This window comes from Cuculus canorus, chromosome 34 (genome assembly GCF_017976375.1).
Source record: "Cuculus canorus isolate bCucCan1 chromosome 34, bCucCan1.pri, whole genome shotgun sequence".
In the NCBI taxonomy this organism is placed as follows: domain Eukaryota; kingdom Metazoa; phylum Chordata; class Aves; order Cuculiformes; family Cuculidae; genus Cuculus; species Cuculus canorus.
The window spans coordinates 1,243,939-1,262,083 of record NC_071434.1 but is presented as its reverse complement, the minus strand read 5'-3'; the positions used below and the strand labels follow the sequence as shown (position 1 = coordinate 1,262,083).

At 60.1% G+C, this 18,145-nt stretch overlaps 2 protein-coding genes across 2 annotated transcripts in view; one reads left to right on the top strand and one right to left on the bottom strand.

The window, feature by feature from the left end:
• Positions 1–10,245, top strand: part of PACS1 (phosphofurin acidic cluster sorting protein 1) — a 30,433-nt gene extending 20,188 nt beyond the window's left edge. Inside the window, exons 17-26 of the mRNA XM_054052463.1 lie at positions 567–721; positions 2,112–2,222; positions 3,377–3,479; positions 3,954–3,996; positions 4,728–4,770; positions 5,437–5,547; positions 6,331–6,370; positions 6,403–6,533; positions 8,734–8,847; positions 10,102–10,245. Of these exons, the coding sequence (XP_053908438.1) occupies positions 567–721; positions 2,112–2,222; positions 3,377–3,479; positions 3,954–3,996; positions 4,728–4,770; positions 5,437–5,547; positions 6,331–6,370; positions 6,403–6,533; positions 8,734–8,847; positions 10,102–10,205 (955 nt within the window). The 3' untranslated portion in view covers positions 10,206–10,245. The remainder of the gene's footprint in view (positions 1–566; positions 722–2,111; positions 2,223–3,376; positions 3,480–3,953; positions 3,997–4,727; positions 4,771–5,436; positions 5,548–6,330; positions 6,371–6,402; positions 6,534–8,733; positions 8,848–10,101) is intronic.
• A 4,073-nt stretch (positions 10,246–14,318) lies between these two features.
• LOC128849874 (differentially expressed in FDCP 6-like) lies at positions 14,319–17,767 on the bottom strand. Its single transcript, XM_054052543.1, has 5 exons — positions 17,725–17,767; positions 17,393–17,488; positions 17,096–17,299; positions 15,627–15,722; positions 14,319–15,533 (listed from the first exon to the last, which is right to left on the bottom strand). The coding sequence occupies exons 1-5, from the start codon at positions 17,728–17,730 to the stop codon at positions 15,255–15,257; spliced, it is 681 nt and encodes a 226-aa protein (XP_053908518.1). The 5' UTR covers positions 17,731–17,767; the 3' UTR covers positions 14,319–15,254.
• Positions 17,768–18,145: the final 378 nt, after the last annotated feature.

Below are 18,145 nucleotides of genomic sequence, written 5' to 3'. Positions count from 1 at the left end.
CCACTGACCTCCCCCCACTAACCCCTATGGACCCCCCAAACACCCCTGACCCCCCCAGTGGCCCCCCCGAAACCCCACTGACCCCCCCCACTAACCCCTATGGCCCCCCCCAAACACCCCCACTGACCCCCCCCGTGACCCCCCCAAACAGCCCTGACCCCCCCAGTGACCCCCATTGACCCCCCTAAAACTCCACTGACCCCCTCCACTAACCCCTATGGCCCCCCTAAACACCCCCTGACCCCCCCAGTGACCCCCCCCAAAACCCCACTGACCCCCTCCACTAACCCCTATGGCCCCCCTAAACACCCCCTGACCCCCCCAGTGACCCCCCCAAAACCCTACTGACCCCTCCTCCATTTATGCCCCCCCATCTATGGATGCCCCCCTCCATGGATGCCCCCCCCCGATACACCCCCCCTCCATGGATGCCCCCACCCTACACCCCCTCTCCATGGGTGCCCCCCCCAATACCCCCCTCCTCCATGGATACCCCCCCCCGTCCATGGGTGCCCCCTGACCCCCCCACCCCATATGTATCCCCCCCCCCCCCCCCCAAAAACCAGGTGGAGCGTCTCGGTGCTGCCCCCCCGGGGGCTGAAGGTGGTGGCCGTGGGGGGGTCCTCGTTCCACAGCGCCCTCCTGCGCGCCTTCGTGCGGCTCCTGGGCCCCCAAAGCCCCGAGTGGCTCAACTGCCTCCGCTTCCTCCTCGTCCCCCTCGGTACGGCACCCACAGCACCCATAGGGCACCCATAGGGCACCCAGAGCACCCATAGGGGACACATAGCACCCATAGGGCACCCAGAGCACCCATAGCACCGTAGGGCACCCATAGCACCCATGGGGCACTTGGAGCACCCATGGCGTCCATAGCACCTACAACACCTGTGGGGCACCTCAAGCATCTATAGCACCCATGGGACACCCATAGCACCCATGAGGCCCCTGGAGCACCCATAGGACCTACACCACCTGTGGGGCATCTAGAGCATCTATAGCACCCATAGCACCTACAACATCTATGGAGCACCCATAGCACCCACACCCCCCATGGGGCACCCATAGCACCTACAGTACCCATGGGGCACCCATAGCACCAATGGGGCACCCATAGCACCTACAACATCGATGGAGCACCCACAGCACCCACACCACCTATAGAGCATCTATAGCACCCATGGAGCCCCTGGAGCCCCTACAGCACCCATGGGGCACCCATAGCACCAATGGGGCACCCATAGCACCTATAACATCGATGGAGCACCCACACCACCTACACCACCTACGGAGCACTTATAGCACCCATAGCACCTACAACATCTATGGGGCACCCATAGCACCCACACCACCCATGGGACACCCATAGCATCTACAGCACCCATGGGGCACCCATAGCACCAATGGGGCACCCATAGCACCTACAGTACAACATCTATGGAGCACCCACACCACCTACACCACCTACGGAGCACTTATAGCACCCATAGCACCTACAAAATCTATGGGGCACCCATAGCACCCACACCACCCATGGGACACCCATAGCACCAATGGGGCACCCATAGCACCTACAACATCTATGGAGCACCCACAGCACCCACACCACCTATAGAGCATCTATAGCACCCATGGAGCCCCTGGAGCCCCTACAGCACCCATGGGGCACCCATAGCACCAATGGGGCACCCGTAGCACCTATAACATCTATGGAGCACCCACACCACCTATAGAGCATCTATAGCACCCATGGAGCCCCTGGAGCACCTATAGCACCCATAGCACCCATGGGGCACCCATAGCACCCACAGCACCCATGGAGCCCCTGGAGCACCTATAGCACCGATGGGGCACCCATAGCACCCATGAAGCCCCTGGAGCACCTATAGCACCCATGGGGCACACATAGCACCCATGGAGCCCCTTGAGCACCTACAGCACCCATGGGGCACCCATAGGACCTATACCACCTGTGGGGCACCTAGAGCGTCTATAGCACCCGTGGGGCACCCACAGCACCTACAAGAACTAGGGAGCACCTATAGCACCCCTTGGAGCTGTGAGGCCCCTGGAGCACCCAAGGGTGACCGTGAGCACCCATGGGTGCTGCGCAGGCCCCCACCCTGTGGCGCAGTATCTGGGCTCCCTCGACACCCGCTACGCCGCCGCCTTCCTCGACCCACCCTGGCGTGAGCTCTTCGGGCGCAGCGAGCCCCCACCCACCGGTAAGGGAGCACCCATGGGTGCCACCACCCACCCAGAGCCTTGGAACCACCTCCTTGGGGGCGGGGGGGGGGGGGGGGGGGGCAGAGAGCACCCAAAGGTGGTGGGATTGGGATTCCATAGGTGTTGAGGTGGCACCCATGGGTGTTGGGCACCCATGGGTGGGTTTTGGGGGGGATTTGGCACCCATGGGTGGGTGTTGGGGTCCCATGGGTGGGTGTTGGGGGGGATTTGGCACCCATGGGTGGGTGTTGAGGTCCTATAGGTGGGTGTTGGGGGGATTGGGCACCCATAGGTGGGTGTTGGGCACCCATGGGTGGGTGTTGGGGTCCGATGGGTGGGTGTTGAGGTCCCATAGGTGGGTGTTGAGGGGGATTGGGCACCCATGGGTGGGTGTTGGGGTCCCATAGGTGGGTGTTGGGGGGATTGGGCACCCATGGGTGGGTGTTGGGGTCCCATAGGTGGGTGTTGGGGGGATTGGGCACCCATGGGTGGGTGTTGAGGTCCCATAAGTGGGTGTTGGGGGGATTTGGCACCCATGGGTGGGTGTTGAGGTCCCATGGGTGGGTGTTGAGGTCCCATAGGTGGGTGTTGGGGGGACTGGGCACCCATGGGTGGGGATTTGGCACCCATAGGTGGGTGTTGAAGTCCCATAGGTGGGTGTTGAGGGGGATTGGGCACCCATGGGTGGGTGTTGGGGTCCCATAGGTGGGTGTTGGGGGGGATTGGGCACCCATGGGTGGGGATTGGGCACCCAGGGGTGGGTGTTGAGGTCCCATAGGTGGGTGTTGGGGGGGATTGGGCACCCATGGGTGCATGTTGAGGTCCCATAGGTGGGTGTTGAGGTCCCATAGGTGGGTGTTGGGGGGGATTTGGCACCCATGGGTGGGGTTTTAGCACCCATGGGTGGGGATTGGGCACCCATAGGTGGGTGTTGGGCACCCATGGATGGGTGTTGAGGTCCCATAGGTGGGTGTTGGGCACCCATGGATGGGTGTTGAGGTCCCACAGGTGGGTGTTGGGCACCCACGGGTGGTGGAACCCATGGTTGGTTTTGTGGGAGGCACCGTTGGGACTTGGGGCACCCAAGGGTGGGGTTGGGGCACCCAAGGGTGGTGTTGGTGGGGGCACCCATGGGTGCTCTCCGGTATTCCAGAGCCGTTCAGTGTCACCGGACGCATCCTGAGCTTCGTGGCGGGCGCGGGGACGGTCCAGAACCTGCCGGTGGCCGAGGCCATGCTGGCACGGCCGGAGACGGCGTGAGGGGGGACGGGGGGGACAGGGGGGGACAGGGGGACACATGGGGACATGGGGACATGGGGGGATATGGGGGACATGGGGACATGGGGGGATATGGGGACATGGGGACATGGGGGGGGACATGGGGGGATATGGGGGGACATGGGGGGACATGGGGGGGACATGGGGGGATATGGGGGGATATGGGGACATGGGGGGACATGGGGGACATGGAAGACATGGGGATTTAGGGACATGGGGATATGGGGACACATGGGGACATGGGGGACATGGGGGGACAGAAGAGGGCAGTGGGATGTGGGGGACGATGACTTGGGGACATGGGGACAGCAGGACATGGTGGGGACATGGGGGACACATGAGGCGGGGGGCACGGGGACAGGGATGTGGGACATGGGGATATAGGGGGACAGGGGACATGGGGGGGGACAGGGCCAGCCCTGAATGTCCCCCTCTGTCCCCTCTGTCCCCAGCCCGGACGAGGATTCCTACCAGAAGTTTGTGCCCTTCCTGGGGGTGAGTCTGGAGTGGGACACTGGGGACGCTGGGGGACACTGGGGGACACTGGGTGACACTGGGAGAAGGGACACAGTCCCTGGGCCCAAGGTGAAACTGGGTGAAACTGGGTGACACTGGGGGACACTGGGGGACACTGGGAGAGGGGACGCAGTCCCTGGGCCCAAGGTGACACTGGGGGACACTGGGGGACACTGGGAGAGGGGACGTGGTCCCTGGGGTCTTTGGTGACACTGGGGGACACTGGGTGACGCTGGGAGAGGGGACGCAGTCCCTGGACCCAAGGTGACACTGGGGGACACTGGGGGACATTGGGGGAGGGGACATGGTCCCTGGGGTCCTGAGTGACACTGGGTGACACTGGGAGAAGGGACACAGTCCCTGGGCCCAAGGTGAAACTGGGGGACACTGGGTGACACTGGGGACACTGGGAGAGGGGACACGGTGCCTGGGGTCCTGGGGGACACTGGGGAACACTGGGAGAAGGGACACAGTCCCTGGGCCCAAGGTGACACTGGGTGACACTGGGTGACACTGGGAGAGGGGACACAGTCCCTGGACCTAAGGTGACACTGAGGGACACTGGGGACACTGGGTGACACTGGGGACACTGGGAGAGGGGACACAGTCCCTGGGCCCAAGGTGACACTGGGGGACACTGGGTGACACTGGGAGAGGGGACGCGGTCCCTGGGGTTTTGGGTGACACTGGGGGACACTGATGTCCTTTAGGTGGTGACAGTGGGCTTGGCTGAGGACCCCCCGATGGCTCTGGGTATGTGCCCCCCCCCCATGTCCCCATGTCCCCCCCATATCCCCATGTCCCCTGTCCCCCCATATCCCCTCATGTCCCCATGTCCCCCCCATGTCCCCATACCCCCCATGTCCCCATGTCCCCCCATGTCTCCTGTCCCCTGTCCCCCCATATCCCCTCATGTCCCCATGTCCCCCCCATGTCCCCCCCATGTCCCCATACCCCCCATGTCCCCCCATGTCTCCTGTCCCCATGTCCCCCCCATATCCCCATGTCCCCCTCATATCCCCTCATGTCCCCATGTCCCCATATCCCCCCATGTCCCCCCCATGTCCCCATATCCCCCCATGTCCTCATATCCCCCCATGTCCCCCCATATCCCCCCCAATGTCCCCATGTCCCCCCATGTCACCCCCATAACCTCCAATATCTCCCCATGTCCCCATATCCCCATGTCCCCCTCAAGTCCCCCAATGTCCCCATATCCCTCCCATGTCCCCCCATGTCCCCATGTCTCCATATCCCCCATGTCCCCCCCATGTCCTCATATCCCCATGTCCCCCCATGTCCCCATGTCCCCATGTCCCCCCCATAACCCTCCATGTCCCCATATCCCCGTGTCCCCCCATATCCCCCATGTCCCCCCATGTCCCCATGTGTCCCCCCCCCACCGATGTGTCCCCACAGGTGACGGGGACGAGGTGCCCCCCCCGAGTCTGGCTGTCCCCTCGCCGTCCCCCCCCCCGCGAGGCCATGGCCGCCACCCCCCCCCGCGTCCCCCGCCATCGGCACCCAGGGGTGAGCTGGGGGGGGGGGGGCACTGGGAGGGACTGGGAGGGACTGGGAGGGGGACTGGGATGGGGGGAACTGGGATTGGGGGGGCACTGGGATTGGGGGGGCACTGGGGGGGACTGGGATTGGGGGGGCACTGGGAGGGACTGGGAGGGGGACTGGGGGCTATACTGGGATGGGGGGAACTGGGATTGGGGGGCACTGGGATGGGGAAACTGGGATTGGGGGGGAACTGGGATGAGGGAACTGGGATTTGGGGGGGAATGGGGGCTATACTGAGATGGGGGAACTGGGATTTGGGAAGGAACTGGGGGGACTGGGAGGGCACTGGGATTGAGAGGGTTACTGGATGCTATACTGGGATGGGGGGAACTGGGATTGGGGGGACACTGGGATGGGGAAACTGGGACTGGGGGCACTGGGTGCCGTACTGGGATGGGGGGAACTGGGATTTGGGGGTGCACTGGGATGGGGGGTTACTGGTTTCACTGGGGGGCACTGGGATTGGGGGGGCACTGGGATGGGGGGTTACTGGTTTCACTGGGGGGGCACTGGGATGGGGGGTTACTGGTTTCACTGGGGGGCACTGGGATTGGGGGGGGCACTGGGATGCAACTTCTTTACTAATTGGGAGGGGGCACCCATGGGTGCTGGGGGGGGCAGATCGGGGGGGTGGGGGCACCCATGGGTGCTGGGGGGGGTGGGGGTGTTCCTGGGTGGATGGAGGGGGGGGTCAGCCCCTAGCCCCCCCCCTCCTCACCCCAGTTTCCCCCCACCCCCCCACCCCAGTGCCTCGGGGGATGCTGTGGGGCTGCAGGTGGATTATTGGGTGGGGGCACCCATGGGTGCTGGGGGTCGTCGTGAAGGGGGGGCCAAGAACTCCCTCCGGGGTACCTTCCGCTCCCTCCTGGTCACCCGTCTGCCCCCCCCCGGGGACCCCCCCGGATCCACCCTCACCATGACCCTGGTGACCCGCGAGAAGAACAAGAAGGGTGAGGGGTACTGGGAGGGTACTGGGAGGGTACTGGGAGGGGTTGGGGGGGCACCCAGGGGTGTGTGGGGGGGGGCACTGGAGGGAATGGGGGGGCACTGGGAGGGGTTGGGGGGGCACCCAGGGGTGTGTAGGGGGGGGCACTGGGGGGATGGGGGGGCACTGGAGGGAATGGGGGGCACTGGGAGGGGTTTGGGGGCACCCAGGGGTGTGTAGGGGGGGCACTGGGGGGAATGGGGGGCACTGGGAGGGGTTGGGGGGCACCCAGGGGTGTGTAGGGGGGCACTGGGGGGAATGGGGGGCACTGGGAGGGCTTTGGGGGCACCCAGGGGTGTGTAGGGGGGCACTGTGGGGAATGGGGGGGCACTGGGAGGGTACTGGGAGGGGTTGGGGGGGCACCCAAGGGTGTGTAGGGGGGGCACTGGGGGGATGGGGGGACACTGGGAGGGTACTGGGAGGGGTTGGGGGGGCACCCAGGGGTGTGTAGGGGGGCACTGGGGGGAATGGGGGGGCACTGGGGGCACTGGGGGCACTGGAGGGAATGAGGGGGGGCACTGGGAGGGGTTGGGGGGCACCCAGGGGTGGGGGGGGGGCACTGGGAGGGTACTGGGAGGAGGGGACACTGGGAGGGTACTGGGAGGGGTTGGGGGCACTCAAGGGTTGAGGGAGGGGCACTGGGAGGGCACTAAGAGGGCACTGGGAGGGGTGGGGGGGGCACTGGGAGGAGTGAATGGGCACTGGGAGGGCACTGGGAGGGGTTGGAGGGCACCCAGGGGTGTCGGGGGGGGCACTGGGAGGGTACTGGGAAGGGTTGGGGGCACTCGAGGGTTGAGGGAGGGGCACTGGGAGGGCACTAAGAGGGCACTGGGAGGGGTGGGGGGGGGCACTGGGAGGAGTGAATGGGCACTGGAGGGCACTGGAAGGGGTTGGAGGGCACCCAGGGGTGTGGGGGGGGGGCACTGGGAGGGGTTGGGAGGGGTTGGGGGGCACCCAGGGGTGTGTAGGGGGGCACTGGGAGGGCACTGGGAGGGCACTGGGAGGAGTCGGGGGGGACCCAGGAACTTGGGGGGGGCACTGGGGAGATGGGGGGAGAACTGGGAGGGTACTGGGAGGGCACTGGGTGGCACTGGGGGGGCACTCAAAGGTGGGGGGGGTCATTTGGGGAGGGCAGTGCTGGGCGGGGGGGTCCCATGGGTGCTGGGGGGGTTCTATGGGTGCTGGGGGGGCTCCTACGGGTGCTGGGAGGGTCCCATGCGTGCTGTGTGCATTGGGTGCTATTGGGGGTGTTGTATGGGTGCTGGGGGGCTCCTATGGGTGCTGGGGTGTCCCATAGGTGCCCCCCACCCATGGGTGCTGCGTCTATTGAGTGCTACTAGGGGGTGTCCTATGAGTTCTGGGAGGGTCCCATGGGTGCTGTGTCCATTGGGTGCTACTGGGGGTGTTGTATGGGTGCTGGGGGGGCTCCTATGGGTGCTGGGGGGGCTCCTATGGGTGCAGGGGGGCCCCATAGGTGCCCCCCACCCATGGGTGCTGCTTCTATTGAGTGCTACTTGGGGATGTCCTATGGTTACTGGGAGGGTACCATGGGTGCTGTGTCCATTGGGTGCTCCCTGCGTGGTTCTGTGGGTGTTTGGGGGTCCCATGGGTGCTGGGGGGGTCCCATAGGTGCCCCCCACCCATGGGTGCTGAGTCTATTGAGTGCCACTTGGGGGTTTCCTATGGATACTGGGAGGGTCCCATGGGTGCTGTGTGCATTGGATGTTCCCTGCATGGTTCTATGGGTGCTGGGGGGTTCTATGGGTGCTGGGGGGGTCCTATGGGTGCTGAGGGGTCCCATAGGTGCCCCCCACCCATGGGTGCTGCGTCTATTGAGTGCCACTTGGGGGGTGTCCTATGGATACTGGGAGGGTCCCATGGGTGCTGTGTGCATTGGGTGCTCCCTGCGTGGTTTTATGGGTGTTTGGGGGGTTCTATGGGTGCTGGGGGGCTCCTATGGGTGCTGGGGTGTCCTATGGGTGCAGGGGGGTCCCATAGGTGCTCCCCACCCATGGGTGCTGAGTCTATTGAGTGCTACTGGGGGTGTCCTATGGATACTGGGAGGGTCCCATGGGTGCTGTGTGCATTGGGTGCTCCCTGCGTGGTTCTATGGGTGTTTGGGGGGTTTTATGGGTGCCCCCCCCACCCATGGGTGCTGCCCCCAGGTGCCACCCTGTTCCTGTCCAAGCGCCCGCGCGAGCCCGACTCCAAGAGCCTCGGGGTGGAGGGGATCTCTCGGCTCATCTGCTCCCCCCGCAACCCCCCCGCCCTGCTCAGCGGTGGGTGGGGGGCACCCATGGGTGGGGGGGGGGCACCCATGGCTGGGGGTTGGTCATGCAAAGGTGTGGGGCACCCATGGGTGGGAGGATACGGGGGGGGTTGGAGGGGATCTTGTGCCTCATCTGCCCCCCCCCCCCCTTCATCCCACAGCTCTGGTCATGGGGGGGGGGGGCACCCATGGGTGTCATGGAAGGGTGGGGGGCACCCATGGGTGAGGGTTCTGTGGGTGCTGGCAGGTTGGGTGCTATGGGGGGGTGATGGGTGATGGGGGATCCCAGGGGTGCTGGGGGGGTCTCATGGGTGCTGTGGGGTTCTGTGGGTGCTGGGGGGTCCCTTGGGTGCTGTGGGGTTCTGTGGGTGCTGGGGGGTCCCCTGGGTGCTGAGGGGGTTCTATGGGTGCTGGATCCATTGGGTGCTACTGGGGGGTGCCATGGGTTTTGGGGAGTCCTATGGGTGCTGCAGGGGTCCCATGGGTGCTGGGGGGGTTCTGTGGGTGTTGGGGGGTCCCATGGGTGCTGGGAGCGTGCTATGGGTGCTGGAACCATTGAGTGCGACTGGGGAGTCCCATGGGTGCTGGAGGGGTCCCATGGGTGCTGAGGGGGTTCTATGGGTGCTGGATCCATTGGGAGCTACTGGGGGGGTCTCATGGGTGCGGGGGGGTTCTGTGGGTGCTGGGGGGGTTCTATGGGTGCTGGAGGGGTCCCGTGGGTGCTGGGGGGGTTCTATGGGTGCTGAGGGGGTCCCATGGGTGCTGGGGGGTTCTATTGTTACTGGGTCCATTGGGTGCTACTGCGGGGGTCCCATGGGTGCTGGAGGAGTCCCATGGGTGCTGGGGGGTTCTGTGGATGCTGGAAGGGTCCCATGGGTGCTGGGGGCGTCCCATGGGTGCTGTGGGGGTTCTATGGGTGCTGGATCCATTGGGTGCTACTGGGGGGGTCCCATGGGTGCTGTGGGGTTCTGTGGGTGCTGGAGGGGTCCCATGGGTGCTGGGGGGGTTCTATGGGTGCTGAGGGGTTCTATGGGTGCTGGGGGGGTCCCATGGGTGCTGGGGGTTTCAATGGGTGCTGGGGGGTCCCCTGGGTGCTGGATCCATTGGGTGCTACTGGGGGTTCCCATAGGTGCTGTGGGGGTTCTGTGGGTGCTGTGGGGATCCGTGGGTGCTGTGGGGGTTCTGTGGGTGCTGGGGGGATCTGTGGGTGCTGGGGGGCCCCCATGGCTGCTGGGGGGGTGTCCCATAGGTGCTGTCCCCGCAGTGACGGTCGATGGCACCCAGTGGGATGACATCAAGTTCTTCCAACTGGCGGCTCAGTGGCCTTCGCGCCTCAAACACTTCTCCGTCGGCCTCTTCGGGCCCTGACCCCCACCCATGGGTGCCCCCCCCCGAGCACCCAAGAGTGACCCCCGCCCCCCCCAGTTCCCCCCAAGTGCCACCCATGGGTGCTGGGACACCCCCAATGCCACCAGTGTTCCCCCAAGTGCCACCCATGGGTGCTGCGACCCCCCCCCAGTGCCACCTGTCCCCCCCAGTGTCACCCATGGGTGCTGGGACACCCCCCAGTGCCACCAGTCCCCCCCCCAAGTGTCACCCATGGGTGCTGGGACCCCCCCCAGTGCCACCAGTGTCCCCTCAAGTGCCACCCATGGGTGCTGGGACCCTCCCAGTGCCACCAGTGTTCCCCCAAGTGCCACCCATGGGTGCTGGGACCCCTCCCAGTGCCACCAGTCCCCCCCCAAGTGCCACCTATGGGTGCTGGGACCCTCAGGGTGGCCCCTCCCCCACTCTCCCCCCCCAATATATCTCAGTGCCAAAATGGGGGGGGGAAGGGCCTCCCCTCCCCCTTCAGCCCCTCCCCCACTCTTGGGTGCCAATAAATGAATGTGGGAGCCGAGAGTCACGTGATGCGAGCGCCCCTCCCCCACTCTGGGGCCATGGGGGGGGAGGGGCTTATTGTGTGGTTCTTTTTTTTGGGGGGGGAGGAGGGGAGGGGTCCCCTCCATCTTTCTGCCCCTCCTCCTCTCAAGCCCCGCCCCCATTTTCACCCCACCCCTCCCCTCTGTCTTTTTAGCCCCTCCCTCCCTTAAGCCCCGCCCCTTCCCCTCCCCAAGCCCCGCCCCTCCCCAAGCCCCTCCTCTTCCCTTCCCTCCTCCCTCACCCCCTAAGCCCCTCCCACTCCTCATAGCCCCTCCTCCTCACCCCTCCCTTTCTCCCCATTTCCCCTCTCAGCCCCTCCCCCTCCCCTTAGCCCCTCCCCCTCAACCGCTCCCTTTATCTCCCCATTCCCCCTCAGCCCCTCCCCCTTTTCCAGCCCTTCCCCTCCTCAAGCCCCTCCCCTCCTCTGAGCCCCTCCCCCCTTTCTCCCGCCATTTTCCCCCCTCAGCCCCTCCCCTCCCTTTCTCCCCCACCATTTTACCCTCCTTTTGTTTCCCATTTTGTTCTTTAATTCCCATCCGACGGAGTTTTTCTTTTTCTTTCTGGTCAAAGCTCAAGTTTTCATGTTTATTATTTGTGCTAACTTGATCCTGTATCATTAACAGGGTGGCATAGGTTCCAGCGGCTCGTTTGGCCTCCGCATCAGCCGCATTATTTCCCCTTACTTGATAACTTGTGCCCCGCTGATGGCCTCTAATATGGACTATTGCTATGCCTCGTGGGCCTCTTAGGGACTTTAAGACTCGTCTTATTAATTCTAAATGAACCAGGCCCTTCCCCTGTGAATTTATAAATCCCCGTTCTTCCCAGATTTTCCCAAACGTATGTACTATCCCATATGCGTATTTTGAATCTGTATATATTGTCCCTACTTTATCTTTTAATAGTTCTAATGCTTTCCATAGAGCATACAACTCACATGCTTGAGCTGACCAAGTTGCATTCAAAGGTCCCGATTCCACAGTTTTAAAATCTCCTTGTTCTAATTTAACTATGGCATATCCTGACAGCCGCTTGCCCTCAACCACTCTAGAGGAACCATCAATAAACAAGATCTCTCCATCCTCTAATTCTTCTTCTTCTAAATCCGGTCGTATTTTACTTTGATCTTCTATTGTCTGTAGACAATCATTCCTCCTCGTCCTTTCTTTTCTTCTCTAATTGCAGCTACCATCATTCTTATTTGTCTCTTGTTCATCTCGTCCTCTCTTTGTACATACACCTTTTGAGCTTCTCTCAATAATTCATCCATGGGTCTGTCCTGCCAATCTTCTATTTTCTCCAGCTTCCTTCTAATATCTTCCCAAGATTTAGCCACAAAATGGGTCTTCAAAACTGCTTGTCCCAGGGGGCTCGTTGGGTCTGCCCCTGAATACAGCTGCAAGGCTTTCCTTAGTCTTTCCAGCCATTCGGTTGGGCTTTCATCCTTCTTTTGCCTTTCATTAAATGCTTTACTTATATTTTGTCCGTGGGGTACTGCTTCACGAATCCCTTGAATTACTATGGTTCGTAAATCCCCCATATGGACTCAGTGCTCTGCGTTTTGGTTGTTCCAATTTGGATTCTGCAGAGGCCATTTAATATCTGCTTGTGGCTCCTGCGCATGTTGGGCTTCCCATATTCTCATTCCTGCCCGCCTAATCATGCCTTTTTCTTCAGCTGTGAATAGCTGACTTAGTATAGACTCCATTTCAGTCCATGAGTAAAGGCTTGGTCCCAAAAAATCGGTCTAGCCTTTCGACGACCCCTAAAGGGTCATCCAATAGACTCCCCATCTCATTTCTTTTAAAATCCCCCACATCGTTTGAATTCAAGGGTATCGATACATATCCAATTTCTGGTTGGGGTCCACCCATAGGAACTTCCCTTAATGGGTATGTGTGGACTCGATTTGTTTGGCTCCTCGTTATTCGCCTCTCAGGAGCTATATCTGCGCCTTCAGCGCCCTCTGGTGCATTTGGGATAGCCGATTCAGGCGCTATATATGGAGGAGGGTTTATTAATAGTTCTTCTAAAAACTCCTCTTGCTCTTTGTTTTTCTTTTCTTCCCTTAAAGGGAATAATAATGTTTGAGGTTTTTCTAACCAAACTGCAGCATATGCACTTTCCTCTGGGTTAAGTGTCTTTTTACTATTCACCCAGAGGTTTAGGTGTTGTCTAACCCAATCTTCATCCGATCCATATATTGGCCAGGTAATATTTTTCCGTATTTTCTTCCCTCCCCACTTCTTAGTACAATATTCTATCATCTTAGCCTTTGTCTTCCCTGCCGATCCGGGAAATTGTTTCCAATTATCTAACATGAATGCGAGAGGGGTATTCTGTGGGACCTTGGGGACCCTCCCCATGGGAGTCGAAGGCTTGCTTTCCTTCGCCCCCATCTTCTGGAATATCAGCACACACACACACTTTCGCTCCCCTCGTTCCTAGCCCGGTCCCTCGCGGGATACGGGAAACGTAGTACAAGAGGGTCCGCACTCTCTTGGCTCAGTATGTCGAGCCTCTCAATCGTTATATTCCAGGAAACCCAATCCCGCCCGAACGGATATCCGTGATACTCACGCCTCCACGCTGTCCCGCGTCTTCGTGGTACTCACGCCTTTACGCTGTCCCGTCGCGTCTTCGTCCGGACTTTAGTGCACTAAACGTTATGGGATTTTTCCGGTCTCAATTGCTCCACTTTCCAGAATTTAGGTTCGTCGGAATGGGTGAGAGTGAATCGTCAGCCCCCAGGGCCGAGAAGTGGAGAAGTGCTTGGGGCGCCTCCCCAGGAGACGACGAGACACTATTCTCCAATCCGAGTCACGGCACCAAATTGTAATAAACGTTGGACTGGACGCCAAATAATTTCAATCAGTCCTTTTTATTAATAATCAAGCAAGTGGAAAGCGAGCAAAAGCAGCGCTGGGTGACAGAGTGACGGGATAAATCTCCGCTCCACTGCTGCCACACCCTCCAGCGTATATGCAGTCCTTTATATAGTCCATTTTTCTTGTTTTTCTTGCATATCTTCCGTGCGCACCCTGTATTCCACTAAGAAGCTTTCCTTGTATTCCGCCGAGAGGCTCTCTTTATCTTGAGTAGCAATAATCACGTACACTCTCCATATAAGGCAAGCAAAGTACACAAATTGCTTATCTTGAGTAGCAATAAGCGAAACAAATTGCAGAAGTTACATTGTCACAGCAAAGTTACATATACTGTATTTTTGTAAAGAAGAGCTTCACACTTTGTTGAATTTATATACCCTAATAGTTTAATTAAACAATTTCACTTTTAACATGACCTCAGAATAGAAATGAGTTTTCCAGCCCCCTGCCCTTGGAATTATCCACAGAAAAGTCTGGTTTGCCTTGTGGCTGGAATAGAACCCTCCAGTGAAGACTCTAGTGTCAAATCTTTGGCTGTACAAACCTCCATCCCAGAATCACCAGCACCACTCGAAGCACAAGGAGGAACCAGAGCTCCCAGCATTCCCTGGGGCAGGAAGGGACCACAGCTCCCAGCATTCCCTGGGGCAGGAAGGGACCACAGCTCCCAGCATCTCTGGCACTGGCAATGACTTCTGAATGGGAAACTCGAGGATTTGCAGCAAAAGAGACTTTATCAGTCTGCCTGACTCTTTGTCGCTGGCAGCCCTTGTTTGCCAGACCCTTCCACAGCTGTGTTCCTCTCTCTAGACATGTTGGAGCCCCTCACAGTCCTTCTTGTAGTGAGGGACCCCAAAACCAAACCCAGGATTCCAGGTGCAGCCTCACCAATGCCGAGTGCAGGGACACAATCCCTTCTCTGCTCTTGCTGGCCACCCTGTTTCTGATCCAAGCCAGGATGCTGGTGGCCTTCTGGCCGCCTGGGTCACTGCTGGCTCATCTTAAGCCACTCACAACCACCACCCTCAATGTCCTTCTCTGCCAGGCAACTTTCCAGCCACCCTTCCCCAAGCCTGGAGCGCTGCACAGGGTCGTTGTGTCCCAAGTGAAGCACTCGGCGCTTGGCCTCGTTGAACCTCATCCCGTTGGTCTCAGCCCATTGATCCAGCGTGTCCAGATCGCTCTGCAGAGCCTCCCTACCCGCAGGCAGGTCGACACTTCCTCCCAGCTTGGTGTCATCTGCCAACTCGCTAAGGGTCCATTCAACCCCCTCATCCAGATCGTGGATAAGGAGATTGAGCAGAATGTGACTGAGCCCTGGGGAGGTGATGACCTGCTGCGTGTCCTTCCCCGGCACCAAGGTCGGACTGACAGGCCTGGAGTTCCCCCTCACTTTCCCCCTCACTGACAGGCCTGGAGTTCCCCCTCATTTTTCACAAAATCCTTCTTGTAGTGAGGGCCCCCAAAGCTGAACCCAGGATTCCAGACGTGGCCTCCCCAATGCCCAGTACAGGGACACAATCCCTCCCCTGCTCTTGCTGGACACACACAGAGCTCAGCCCTGCTGGCTGTTCGGAGCACCAGACGGCCTTGGGAATGGCTCCTTTCACTCCTTCTCCTTCAGTGCCAACCTCACCTCTTGTTCTGCACTTTCCCCCTCACACGGAAAGGCATCACTCACCAGTCGATGTTGGGCCATCTCCTGCACCTCCGCCAGCTGTTCATAGAGGGAGAAGGTTTCTCTCTGGAGCTGGGCCACTTGCTCCCACAGTTCCCTTGCCTGCCCTCGGGCCTGACGCAATTCTCTTTCCATCTCCTCTGATAGAGACAGCTTTGCACTCAGGGCTTTTTCCAGCTTTCTCGCTTTCCTTTCAGCTTTGCTCTCCTGCTGAGACAAGCTCGGGTTGGTTTCCAGACCCTCACACAAGCACTCACACACACTGAGCCCTCGCTCACGTCCCCTCAGCAACATTTGTACCTTGGCACTTTCCGATGGTCGGGGACTCCCGGGGCTGAGGGGGGAACGGGAGGAATCTGGCCCGGCCATCGGTGTTGCAGCTCTGACGCCTTCTGCCTGCTCAAAGGGAAAGAACACAAATTGACAGGACCTTGGAAATGAGCTCAATACAGGAGGTGGGGCAGGATTTTTGGATGGCCAGAAGAGGACCGGCACCGGCCTGACCTCAGAATAGAAATGAGTTTTCCAGCCCCCTGCCCTTGGAATTATCCACGGAAAAGTCTGGTTTGCCTTGTGGCTGGAATAGAACCCTCCAGTGAAGGCTCTAGTGTCAAATCTTTGGCTGTACAAACCTCCATCCCAGAATCACCAGCACCACTCGAAGCACAAGGAGGAACCAGAGCTCCCAGCATTCCCTGGGGCAGGAAGGGACCACAGCTCCCAGCATTCCCTGGGGCAGGAAGGGACCACAGCTCCCAGCATCTCTGGCACTGGCAATGACTTCTGAATGGGAAACTCGAGGATTTGCAGCAAAAGAGACTTTATCAGTCTGCCTGACTCTTTGTCGCTGGCAGCCCTTGTTTGCCAGACCCTTCCACAGCTGTGTTCCTCTCTCTAGACATGTTGGAGCCCCTCACAGTCCTTCTTGTAGTGAGGGACCCCAAAACCAAACCCAGGATTCCAGGTGCAGCCTCACCAATGCCGAGTGCAGGGACACAATCCCTTCTCTGCTCTTGCTGGCCACCCTGTTTCTGATCCAAGCCAGGATGCTGGTGGCCTTCTGGCCGCCTGGGTCACTGCTGGCTCATCTTAAGCCACTCACAACCACCACCCTCAATGTCCTTCTCTGCCAGGCAACTTTCCAGCCACCCTTCCCCAAGCCTGGAGCGCTGCACAGGGTCGTTGTGTCCCAAGTGAAGCACTCGGCGCTTGGCCTCGTTGAACCTCATCCCGTTGGTCTCAGCCCATTGATCCAGCGTGTCCAGATCGCTCTGCAGAGCCTCCCTACCCGCAGGCAGGTCGACACTTCCTCCCAGCTTGGTGTCATCTGCCAACTCGCTAAGGGTCCATTCAACCCCCTCATCCAGATCGTGGATAAGGAGATTGAGCAGAATGTGACTGAGCCCTGGGGAGGTGATGACCTGCTGCGTGTCCTTCCCCGGCACCAAGGTCGGACTGACAGGCCTGGAGTTCCCCCTCACTTTCCCCCTCACTGACAGGCCTGGAGTTCCCCCTCATTTTTCACAAAATCCTTCTTGTAGTGAGGGCCCCCAAAGCTGAACCCAGGATTCCAGACGTGGCCTCCCCAATGCCCAGTACAGGGACACAATCCCTCCCCTGCTCTTGCTGGACACACACAGAGCTCAGCCCTGCTGGCTGTTCGGAGCACCAGACGGCCTTGGGAATGGCTCCTTTCACTCCTTCTCCTTCAGTGCCAACCTCACCTCTTGTTCTGCACTTTCCCCCTCACACGGAAAGGCATCACTCACCAGTCGATGTTGGGCCATCTCCTGCACCTCCGCCAGCTGTTCACGGAGGGAGAGGTTTTCTCTCTGGAGCTGGGCCACTTGCTCCCACAGTTCCCTTGCCTGCCCTCGGGCCTGACGCAATTCTCTTTCCATCTCCTCTGATAGAGACAGCTTTGCACTCTGGGCTTTTTCCAGCTTTCTCGCTTTCCTTTCAGCTTTGCTCTCCTGCTGAGACAAGCTCGGGTTGGTTTCCAGACCCTCACACAAGCACTCACACACACTGAGCCCTCGCTCACGTCCCCTCAGCAACATTTGTACCTTGGCACTTTCCGATGGTCGGGGACTCCCGGGGCTGAGGGGGGAACGGGAGGAATCTGGCCCGGCCATCGGTGTTGCAGCTCCGACGCCTTCTGCCTGCTCAAAGGGAAAGAACACAAATTGACAGGACCTTGGAAATGAGCTCAATACAGGAGGTGGGGCAGGATTTTTGGATGGCCAGAAGAGGACCGGCACCGGCCTGACCTCAGAATAGAAATGAGTTTTCCAGCCCCCTGCCCTTGGAATTATCCACGGAAAAGTCTGGTTTGCCTTGTGGCTGGAATAGAACCCTCCAGTGAAGGCTCTAGTGTCAAATCTTTGGCTGTACAAACCTCCATCCCAGAATCACCAGCACCACTCGAAGCACAAGGAGGAACCAGAGCTCCCAGCATTCCCTGGGGCAGGAAGGGACCACAGCTCCCAGCATTCCCTGGGGCAGGAAGGGACCACAGCTCCCAGCATTCCCTGGGGCAGGAAGGGACCACAGCTCCCAGCATCTCTGGCACTGGCAATGACTTCTGAATGGGAAACTCGAGGGTTTGCAGCAAAAGAGACTTTATCAGTCTGCCTGACTCTTTGTCGCTGGCAGCCCTTGTTTGCCAGACCCTTCCACAGCTGTGTTCCTCTCTCTAGACATGTTGGAGCCCCTCACAGTCCTTCTTGTAGTGAGGGACCCCAAAACCAAACCCAGGATTCCAGGTGCAGCCTCACCAATGCCGAGTGCAGGGACACAATCCCTTCTCTGCTCTTGCT

Bases quoted from the DNA above. Each gene is read 5' to 3' on its own strand.
- LOC128849874 (XM_054052543.1), bottom strand. The intron at 17,300-17,392 runs GTACAAATGTTG...TTGTCTCAGCAG, and splicing joins GACCATCGGAAAGTGCCAAG to GAGAGCAAAGCTGAAAGGAA. The intron at 15,534-15,626 runs GTACAAATGTTG...TTGTCTCAGCAG, and splicing joins GACCATCGGAAAGTGCCAAG to GAGAGCAAAGCTGAAAGGAA.